We start from the raw sequence: 12201 nt of genomic DNA, 5'->3' as shown, positions 1-12201 counted from the left end.
ATGTCCATTAGTGAGTGTGCGTGAGTGAGTATGGTTTTATGCCTCTTTTAGCAATATTCCGGCAATATCACGGTGGGAGACACCAGAAATGGGCGAGTGAACTTGTGCATGTCATTGAACTTGATTATGTCTGCGTCAATAAACAGATCCATGTCATGAAGCATGTCTATGTCATCTCATACTGCCTGTGTCGTTACACATGTGAATGTCATGATGCAAGTCTGTGTCGTTACACATGTGAATGTCATGATGCAAGTCTGTGTCATTAAATTTATCTATGTCATAAAGTTTTGAAGTCATCAAGCATACCTATGTCATTAAGTCATCAAGCATGCCCATGTCATTAAGTCATCAAGCATGCTTATGTCGTTAAGTCATAAATTGTAACTATGTAATGTGAATAACGAATTGCTTGTTTTCGAATTTGGTGCTATGGCATTTTCTGTTTGTAAATAATAATGTAATTAATAAATATGTTTTTTAATAAAACTCATTTGGACTTTGTACTTAAAATGTGTATGAATGCAGACTTGATCTCGTCACTATATGACTTGAACAATACCAATGTGACATAAAGCCCAACTCACACTCAACTCAACTATGTCATTAAGCTTGTCTTTGACATTGAACATATCTCTGTAATGAAGTATGTCTGTGTCATTGAACATGTCTACGTCATTAAACGTGTCCATGTCATAAAGCATGTCTATGTCATGAAGCATATATGTGTCATCGGACATCTCAGTTGGTATATCTAATTCATTGAGCAAGTCTGTGTCATGAAGCATGTCTGCCATTAATCATGTCTATTTATAGTTTCTATGTCATAAAACATATCCATGACATTAGTAATGTCTATGCCGGTAAGCATATCTAATTCACTGAACAAATCTGTGCCATGAAGCTTGTCTATGCTTTAAGCAATATTCCCGCAATATCACGGCGGGGGACACCAGACGTTGGCTTCACACGTTGTACACATGTTGGGAAGCGCACTTGGGTCTTCGGCGTGACGAGCGAACGCTTTACCCACTAGACAACCCCACCGCTCCTTCAGAAATATGTTTATACCATTCCAAGTTAATTATACTTCATGTTGCATTCACGAAATCAGTTAACGCGACCCAGGTTATGTGAGGAATAATACGGAAGTTGCAGGTAAGATTAGATGTGTTATTTATTTATTTATTCAAAAGGTACTAAAATTACAAAGTGGTATTCAGTACAAAACACAATCCCTCAAGACATTTTCCTTCAAGAAGCAAAATGCGCTAGCTGCTTAAAATCTTCCGGCGAAAGATCCAGCAACTCCGAGTTTGCCATTGAAGGGACCGGCAAGACCGTTACCGAGCACCCCACCAACGCCACCAACAATACCACCGTGTCCAGCAAGTCCGTGTCCCCCAACGATGCCTCCATGTCCAGCAAGTCCGTTACCGAAGACTCCATTGACGCCATGTCCACCGACAATACCGCCGTGTCCAGCAAGACCGTTACCGAACACTCCATTGACGCCACGTCCAACAACGATGCCGCCATGTCCAGCAAGTCCGTTACCGAAGACTCCATTGATGCCACGTCCACCAACGATGCCACCATGTCCTGCAAGACCGTGTCCCCCAACGATGCCTCCAGCAAGTCCGTTGCCGAACACTCCATTGACGCCATGTCCACCAACAATACCGCCGTGCCCAGCAAGACCTTTACCGAAGACTCCATTGACGCTACGTCCACCAACGATGCCGTTATGTCCTGCAAGACCGTGTCCACCAACGATGCCACCGTGACCAGCAAGACCGTTACCGAAGACTCCATTGATGCCACGCCCGCCAACAATGCCACCGTGCCCAGCAAGACCGTGTCCACCAACGATGCCGCCATGTCCAGCAAGTCCGTTACCGAAGACTCCATTGACGCCACGTCCACCGACAATGCCACCGTGACCAGCAAGACCGTTACCGAACACTCCATTGACGCCACGTCCACCAACAATGCCGCCATGTCCTGCAAGACCGTGTCCCCCAACGATGCCGCCATGTCCAGGAAGTCCGTTACTGAAGACTCCATTGACGCCACGTCCACCGACAATGCCACCGCGACCAGCAAGACCGTTACCGAACACTCCATTGACGCCACGTCCACCAACAATGCCGCCGTGTCCAGCAAGACCGTGTCCGCCAACTATGCCACCGTGACCAGCAAGACCGTGTCCACCAACGATGCCTCTCTGACCAGCAAGTCCGTTGCCGAACACTCCATTGACGCCTCGTCCACCAACAATGCCTGTTACGAATGGACCAGAGCTTTTACCGTATCCGTAGTTGTTATAGCCGTAGCCTTTTCCTGCAATACCACCGTTGTTGAAACCGAATCCGAGAGCACCTTTTCTAAGACCTCCACCGATGAGAGGCACCTGAGCCAGGGTGGAGCACACCAACACTGACATTACAGCGACGATGACCTAAGAAAACAATATATACTCATAAGAAAAATATATTAAAAATATAATTTTTACAATAAATGATTTTTCATGCTACTTTCATTTGATTTTAATGCATGTAATGTAAACGTTCCATAGCTGGCACATAAAATTGCACCCATTTCCAAAGGGTAGCATATGGGGATTATACCACATTTGGCACTCATGACTCAATCGTTTCATCCAAACAAATGTTTCTATTAGTGAGGTGTTACTGTGAACAATTATTTTTTTGTGTCAGAAAAGTAGTGCCAGAGATCTATGATCGTGAGTTCCTATTCCAGATTTTATATTTTTAATTTTGTCAGTACCATACTGGTACTCGTGGGTCTCACCAAAAGTATCAAGAACCTGTTTCACTTTTCGTCATGTAACTTAAGTACTGTTCAAATGTTCAAAGCGACGTCAAACCAAACCCACTCAGTACACCTGGTCATAAGTACGGTTAAACGTTGGTGTCCATGGATATGTTATTGTCGATCCAACCGCTCAAACAAAATGCAAACTAACCCGTTAACCTTCATGCATAACATTTAAATATTTTAAAATTAACGATTTTAAGGATACAACTATACTATTTATCTTTAGGAACTTAAGATATAAGAAAGAAACTCACCTTCATGATTAAGAGTGGAGGGGGTTGCTGTAGGGAAGAGGATGAATCTGATGCTGAAGACGGGAGTATCTGGCTTTATATACCCTTGGCAGTCTGCTTTCGACATTCCACTGAATTAATGTGCTCATGAAAAACTGCTGACTTTGCATATTCATGATCCAACTCCCACTGACACGCGAAGGTCACATTTCTTTTATTAATTATAACATCAATATTCATATAACCTCTGAAGATACCTTGCTTAATGGCTGTGAAGATCAACATGCACTTGAGACATGCATCTGTTTAAATCATTATGGTTTCCAAGTACAGAATCTCAGTATCACCAGTGTCTAGAAATAATGAAAGATGTTAAGCTGCATCCTTTACCGTATTGAATATTCCTCTTTATTAGCGCTTCTCATATCCCAAACCACTATTTTCTTTGGGAAATCAAACAGCATAATATTACATTGAGCTTCTTTTGACAAACATCCATGAGAGCACCGATGCCTCTCAAACATTCTCTTTCTCCAGATATTGGATCATATCATTAAGGAACAGTTGAAGCAAATGAAATATTAGTACTAGTCAAATTACCAAACTGCAACTAAACCTTGTCATTAAACTGAAAAAAACCTCCACAAGTAGAATTATATTATTTATAATTAAATATTTTATGTACAAATACATAGTAAACTGACCTGATATTGTTATAGGTGCATGCAAACTAAATTATTCTTCATTTGTGATAGACACTCACATTGCATATATTTTGTTCTTATGTTAGCTATTTTTCTCAATGTTAATTGTTGCAAAGGCCATTTACATTGAGTGTATCGGACAAAAATATACTTAACAAATTGAGTACATATTTGATTTTCTAGATATTTGTCCATAACTATGTTCTTCACACGGAACAATGCCTTGACATGTTTTATTACTTACGCTGTGGTTTGATGTACCCCTGCTAATTAAGTGCGGCCTGTAAATATCCGACCCACAGCATGTGATTGATATATGCATATGCTCGACCACAAGGCGCCTTTTATGACCAACTTAGGCCACTGAGTACCTATCATTATCCAAAGTCCCCAAGCAGCCTGGATGTGTGTGTGCGTGTATGTGTGTCCGTTTGTGTGTGTGTGTGTGGAAGAGAGAGAGAGAGAGAGAGAGAGAGAGAGAGAGAGAGAGACAAAGAGAGATAAAGAGAGAGAGAGAGACAGAGAGTGAGTGAGAGAGTGAGAGTGAGTGTGTGTGGGAGAGGAGAGAGTGTGTGTGTGAGAGAGTGAGAGTGAGAGAGAGTGTGTGTGAGAGAGAGAGAGGGAGAGAGAAAGTGTGTGTGAGAGGGAGTGAGAGTGAGAGTGAGAGAGAGAGAGACGTGATAAAACGTATTCATATTGCAGGTTATCTTTGGCTGATATGTCTTGGATTTATCTAATGGTATTGCTTACCTACACAAATCTGGCAAACTATCGTAATACTTGATAGTATTTTGATATTCACCGTCACTTAAACACATAAACCCAGACTGAGTGAAATATGGGAATTGCTTCTTCGCGAAACACCAGTGGTATAACGTTAAATATTTTCTTCTCTGAATTAATCAGCGTTTAAGATGTTAAACATTTCATTGCAGATTTAGACAACTTATCTTTCTCCAGTCATATTAATTGCGTAATTCTCAAGCCTTGGCGAATTGGTTATTGGTTTTATTACTCATATCAGTTTTCGATCTAAAAAACGCTACAATGAAAATATCCCCGCGATGTGGGGAATCCCCACATGAGTACGTGTTGATTGGCTGTCTTATTTTCTGAAACAGCCAATCAACGCTGAACAATCGGTGTAACCTCCCCAGGGATTTACGGGAAAATACTACCCTATGTCCTCCTTCTCATAAGGGTAATAAAATATCGTAAGTAAAACTAATATAAGAAAATCAGATACATAAAACATTTCACTTTTATTGGGCGAAAAGGACACCTGTTTTTGTTGTTGTTTTTAAAAAGGGGAGTGAATGCGTGAGGACGTAAATGGACGTAAATGCAATGAGCCTTTCGGTTTTGAAATACAAACTGTTGTGCTTCAAACGAGCATGCTCATTTAACCATGACTTCAAAGGGCGTCATAAGACTTTTATTCAGTAGTTGTCCGATCAAGGCTACATCACTCAAGACCTCAATAAAGCTTTCAAAACGTTTTGTGGTGCATGAATTGTTCAATGTGAGGAATTGTGCACATTGACGCATGAGTGACAGTGGCATCCCTATTTTGACTTGTAACGCAGGTTCCCGATTTTTTAAAGGTCAACAGCTGGGCCACCCTTGTTCAGGACAGATGACACGGTGGGACAGGATACGCTCACATTTTCGTGAACGCCTGGTATCATTACCACGTCATCTGATAGTGATTCATAAACACATACTCTGACTCTGTTTAAAGTTTCTTATGGCTGTGGAAAAGGTTTTGTCGCTTTTATTCACACATAGTTTGACTTGGAGACTCGAACCCAGGTCACTGGGCGTACAGGGCGCAGGCTTGAATCAGTATAAAGTGATTCTGATGTGAATAAATTTAATTCAGAATGATATTACAGCGCAGAAAAGTGAACTGAATACACATACACACACACATATGTATGCGTTTCAACCAATTATATTCAAACAATCTCAATGAAACACACACACACACACACACACACACACACACAAATGAAACTGATGTTTGAGCACCAAGTGTTGCATTTTATGCGAGTATATTCAAATAACATCAATGTGCTGCTTCATTTTTTCAGTAGGACACTGGTTGCCGCTCTAGAACATCAACGGCCGACGAGAGTAAACATGAAAATGGCCATATGAAAAATTAAGACCCGAGTAAAGGTTGTAAACTAAGTGTTTTGAAACGTATCTATACTGTATATTAGTTCTACCGTTTATAGGGGCTGTGGGGTAGCCTAGTGGTTAAAGCGTTGGCTCGTCACGCCGAAGACCCGGGTTCGATTCCTCACATGGGCACAAAGTGTGAAGCCCATTTCTGGAGTCACCCGCCGTGATGTTGCTGGAATATTGCTAAAAGCGGCGTAAAACTAAACTCAGTCAGTCAGTGAGTCCACCGTATATATGTTATATCTACATATAAACATGGGTCTTAGGAAATACAATTTCGTTCCTTGCGACTCTACATTGTGCAAACAGAACAAACCGCTGGTTTCGAATCCCATATACGCCCAAATAACTGTCATCCGTTTGACACCACCTAAACCTATGTCATCAGTCAACGATCTACCTCACTTTGTGAGAGTGCCTCATTAGGAAAACCAGCTGCCGTATCAGTTAAAAGGAATCAGTGTATAACCGAACTCGAGTGTTGAAAAAACATGCTTAGGTAAACAATATAAGACTTTAAGGATTTTTTCCATTCCCTTATTCTGAGTTAGGACTGTCCGTAGTAATTATCAGAAAGAAAACCCTTATAACGCCCTTGAGAAATCTCTGCTCTTACAATTTTCACTCCATCAAGAGGACGCGTTTGTGAGTCATTATCACAAGACCAGGTGTTCTCGAAAAGGTGAGCTTATCCTGTCCCGCACACCTGGCACAGTTTACAAACAAATACACAGGCTTTTTAAGGCTTATGTAGACTTCAATACCGAAAACAGATTAAAAATTGTTCAACTCTCTAGCGGTGGGGAGAAGCATGATTGCTAAAGTGTTCTATTTTTTCGCTAATGGCCAGACTGACGGGTCCTATGTGTATAAAATGGGCTTTATTCCCAAATATGTGGTGCTATTTATACTCGCTAGGAATTTAATATACTGTGTAATTGTAAGAAAAATCTGTCTTCACAATTTCAAAGCAATCCAACTTTACGACACATATGCTTACAGTATGTCAAGAATGATATAAAGGCTGTAGGTATGTATAGGTTTGTTTTTATTCATCCAAAATTGCAAAAAGATATTCAGTATAAAACTTAATCCCTCGAGAAATGTACATCTCATCTTAGTAGCAATGGCCGCTTGCTGCTTAAAACTTTCCGACGAAAGGTCCTGAAACTCCGATTCCGCCATTGAAGGGACCAGCAAGTCCGTTACCGAGGACCCCATTAATGCCGCGTCCACCAACAATGCCGCCGTGTCCAGCAACACCGTGCCCCCCAACGATGCCACCGTGACCAGTAAGACCGTGTCCGCCAACGATGCCACCATGTCCAGCAAGACCATGTCCACCAACGATGCCTCCATGACCAGCAAGTCCGTTACCGAACACTCCATTGATGCCACGTCCACCGACGGTGCCACCATGGCCAGCAAGACCGTTACCGAGGACTCCATTGATGCCACGTCCACCAACGATGCCTCCATGTCCAGCCAGTCCCTTACCGAACACTCCATTCACGCCACGTCCACTAACGATGCCACTATGGCCAGCAAGACCGTTGCCGAGGACTCCATTGATGCCACGTCCACCGACGATGCCACCATGGCCAGCAAGACCGTTTCCGAGGACTCCATTGATGCCACGTCCACCAACGATGCCTCCATGTCCAGCAAGACCGTTGCCGAGGACTCCATTGATGCCACGTCCACCGACGATGCCACCATGGCCAGCAAGACCGTTTCCGAGGACTCCATTGATGCCACGTCCACCGACGATGCCGCCATGTCCAGCAAGACCGTGTCCACCAACGATGCCTCCATGACCAGCAAGTCCATTACCAAACACTCCATTGACGCCACGTCCACCAACGATGCCACCATGTCCAACAAGACCGTGTCCCCCAAGGATGCCACCATGCCCAGCAAGTTCGTTACCACCGACAACGCCACCGAAGGGACCAGATCCTTTACCGTATCCGTAATTGTTATAGCCGTAGCCTTTTCCTGCAATACCACCGTTGTTGAAACCGAAACCGAAAGCACCATTTCCAAGACCTCCACCGAGCAGAGGCACCTGAGCCAGGGTGGAGCACACCAGCACGGACAATACAACGACGATGACCTGAGAAAACAATAGGTGCTTATTTAAAATACATCTTTGTAACGAAATGACATTAATATATCCTGTTTGATATAGGGTAAACTTATGTAAACACAGGATGTACGTTAAATCACACCTATACAAAGTACAATGGCAACCATAAATAGATTGAGACTATATTTCTATTAGTATGGAGTAGTTTTTGAACGATTATGATGTTAACTCAAGGATAACCATGTAACCAAATTGTCGGTATTATCAACTCCAAATGTTGGAAAACTGATCCCGAGTTATTTAAAGCACCTCAGACGTAACGAAATCACCACAAAGTACAACATACAAAGTATGTAAAGTCGCGATAGAAACCTACGACCGTCGGTTCGAATTGTAGAATCGTATGATTATATACTGATGGGAACAAATAAGTGAGCACGAGTTTCTATCCTCTTTTCAGGTTTCTTCACATGTATTGTGCTGCATTGTGAGTGAAAATCCGGAAATAAATAAAGGAACACGTGTGCTTTCATGTGCCCCTTATGTGCTTCCAACATTATGTTTCCTGCATGTTTCCTGTGTCAGCACTATTCCCGTGCTCGTCAATTCATACCTTCTTCATTTCGGAGTTTTCTTTCACATGAAGCTGGCATTCTGTGCTATTTGTCAAGAACGATTCAAAGCGGTCTTTAGTACACCTTTCATACGATTATACGTGTCATTCTTGCTTCTACATAGCCAAAAGGCCCATTGCATCTTCGCTTAACCCATCAACCATCAGGTATGCAGTAAAATTATTCGAAAATATATTATTAAAATATTGTATAATGTGTATTTTCTACAGCTTTTAGAATGAAACTTACCTTCATGATTGAGAGTGGATGTTGTTGGGAAGAGGACGATTCTGCTGAAGACAAGATTATTTGGCTTTATATACCCTTGGTCGTCTCCACAGGACGTTCTATTAAATTAATATGCCATGATGAAAACTGCTGAGTTTGCATATTCAGGATCTAACACCCACTGACACGCGAAGTAAGGGCATGGTTTATTGGTTAATTATAATACCATCAGTATTCATATAATCTATGGAGATATATGTCAAGTCAAAGTCAAGTCAAAGTGTTTATTGTATTTAAGGCCTCAGGCCCACATACAAGGAGAATACATGGTATACATATATAAATACACACAATCATACAAGGATGAAAGGAATAAAGTTAATCAATGCTTAACAGTTCATTTCTTAAAGATAAAGCATGTTTTACATATAAGGCAAGTTGGAGAATAACGTTTTCATTATTTGAGGATAAAATTGACACAAAGGCAGTTTCGGGATATTTTGACTGATATTGCACTGGTATATATTTGGTTCTTAGATCAACATAAAATGGACAGAAAAATGTAAAATGGATTTCGTTTTCAATTAGCTGAATGACATAAAAGACATAATCTTAAACATTTCTCTATTGACAATCTTCTACCCTTATTTACGAATAGGTCTGAAAGACCAAGTCGATACTGAATAAAATTGCGCCTGAGATTTTTGGATGTTAGCACAGATAAGTATTTTTCTGGTTGAATGAGACTCTTGAAGGATCTATATAGATCATAACGTGAACTTGTTTCTAATGTGAAATGCCATTCTTGATGATACATGTTGATTGATTGTTCTCGAAATTGGTTAAGAAATAGGGCAACATTGCCAACTGTTTGATTTAACCAGACAAACCCAAAACCGTGAGAGAATAAAAGGTTTCTTACGCCCATGTTATTTTACCAATATTATCTAGATTGAGAAGCATATTATAAGCTAATTTTGGAATTCGTCGTTCGTGCATTCCGAGAATCTGAAACCAATACTTTAAGCATCTTATTTTTGAGTTGATAAAAAGAGGGTATCTACCACACTCGCCATATATCATGCAATTTGGCGTTTACAAGCTAAAAGATGCAATTTCTCAATACAATCATGTTTTTGGAACCCCCAAATTTCTGAGGCATATAGCATTATGGGTTGAATTTGAGAATCAAACAATTTAAAGTATATACTATGTGTTAAAACGCCTAAGTTCTGGGATACAGTCATGAGGCTGATAAATGCTTTCTTGGCTCGTGATGTCAAATCAGTAACACTTTTCTTGAAATTCATTGTATGGGTAAACAGTACACCCAGATAAGTATAGTGATTAGCAATAGTAATCAAATTTCCATTTAGGGACCATTTCTCATTTTTTGCAACAGGGCCTCCTCTTCTAAAAATGACAACATTTGTTTTGTCAAAATTAACTGACAGTTTCCAATCATGTGTATAACGTTCTAGGATGTTAAGTTGATTTTGTAGTCCAACAATAGTATCTGATACTAGGATAACATCGTCGGCAAATAGCAAGATAAATATTTCAATCATGTCGGGAAACATTTGTATTCCATGTTTACCGCAATTTGTAATTTCAAAATACAATTCACTTATAAAGAAAGAGAACAAAATTGGACTTATAATGCAGCCTTGTCGAAGTCCAACTGGGCAATCAAAATAGTCGGTGGTATCATCCCCACAACGTACACGTGATTTTATATTGGAATACATAGATTTTAGAATATTATACGTTTTGCCTTTAAAACCAGCCTTTCGTAAACATAACCATAATTTATGCCGATCAACAGAATCAAACGCCTTTTTAAAATCAACAAAAGCCACATACAATTTATGTTTACGACGCATTAAGCATTTTTGGATAATTGCGTATAAGGTGAATATATGGTCACAAGTAGAATAGTTTTTTCTGAAGCCAGCCTGAGCGTCTGGAATTAGATCATGCAGATTAGACCATTTTGTAATTCTTGTATTCAATATTGATGTAAATATTTTTCCAAGGATGCTCATTAAGGAGATTCCTCTGTAATTATCTGGATTATCAAAACAGCCTTTCTTGTGTATTGGAATTATAATTGAACACGACGACATTTTTGGAGAAAAGGTAAAAGCTCTGTCGTCGAACATTTTATCATTTCAATTATAATTTGATCAGGACCTGGCGATTTACCATTCTTTAAGTTAGATATAGCTTCCCTTATTTCGATTTCTGAAATGGGGGTGTCTAAAATATGCATAGCTAAATCATTATCGGGGTCAGGCAAATCGTCCATAAAATCATGCTGTGTATCAATGTCATTAAAAACTGATTCATTTGAGAAAACATTCTTGAAATGAGTAAGCCATTCTGTTTTCGAAATGTTTGATCTTGGACTTGATGTTTTTCGAAATGTCCGAAGCAATTTCCAAAATTTAGAAGGAGAGTGTATGGAGTCAGTAAGTTTTTGTACCTTTTGTATAGAAATATCAGTCTTATATTTTCTGTAGCAAGCTTTATACTTGTTTCTCATTTTGCAAAAATGTTTTCTGTTATGGTCTGTTCGTCTACACCGAAAAACCCTTAAGGTTTTACGGGCGTCTCTCCTGGCAGTTTTACATTCCTTACTTAATTGTATTTTACTTGGGTGCTGAGATGACCTGAGTTGTTTCTTCATACAATCTGCTGAGTCTAATAACACCTGAACAAGATCATCAATAGCTCCATTAACATCAAAATCAAGTTTCTCGAGGAGATGTTCATAGCAAGGAGTTATCAGTTTCTTTAGGTTACTCAAAAATGTTGTTGAAAATGAATCGTTCCAAAAAAGTTTTTCTTTGACATTGTTGACTGAATCATTGACATTAGAGTTGACATTACTGAATTGACAAGTCATTTCCAAAGGAAGAAGATCAGAATCTACTCGATCTCCACTCGAGATATATGAAGTATGCCACTTCTTTGAAGAATGGTTTCATAAAAAAAATACAGAGCACAGACTTTCAATATCAATGTCATACTCACTTTGACAAATATATCCTAGATTTCAACAACAATTGTATGTTCTTTATTGAACGCAACATATTGGTATTTTATGGGAGAAACATTGTACAACATCGTTATTGTTTATAGGTACGGATATAGTAGTAGTTCTCAAATGGCGGCAAAATACCGAAGGTAATAAAGTGTTTACTGAAATGTAAATTTCGAAAGTATCTTTTTCTTTCTAACATCCTTTTATAAGAACATGTGATCATTTTTGTAGAGAGTCCTAGAACACTCTACGTCCAGGA

At 39.9% G+C, this 12201-nt stretch overlaps 1 protein-coding gene across 1 annotated transcript; it reads left to right on the top strand.

Moving 5' to 3' along the window:
• Positions 1-8096, top strand: LOC124270806 (mucin-4-like). Its single transcript, XM_046705848.1, has 3 exons — positions 1-10; positions 1260-2423; positions 7156-8096. The coding sequence occupies exons 1-3, from the start codon at positions 1-3 to the stop codon at positions 8094-8096; spliced, it is 2115 nt and encodes a 704-aa protein (XP_046561804.1).
• The last annotated feature ends 4105 nt before the right edge of the window (positions 8097-12201 follow it).

Source organism: Haliotis rubra, unplaced genomic scaffold (assembly GCF_003918875.1).
Source record: "Haliotis rubra isolate DU_JTF1 unplaced genomic scaffold, ASM391887v1 Scf155, whole genome shotgun sequence".
Taxonomy (NCBI): Eukaryota; Metazoa; Mollusca; class Gastropoda; order Lepetellida; family Haliotidae; genus Haliotis; species Haliotis rubra.
The sequence above is the reverse complement of the archived record's forward strand: the minus strand, read 5'-3'. Positions and strand labels throughout refer to the sequence as shown.

What these genes read in the sequence shown, in the direction of transcription:
- LOC124270806 (XM_046705848.1), top strand. An exon ending in TGAGAGGCACCTGAGCCAGG is followed by an intron (nt 2,424 to 7,155) that starts GTGGAGCACACC and finishes CCGCCATTGAAG; the next exon opens with GGACCAGCAAGTCCGTTACC.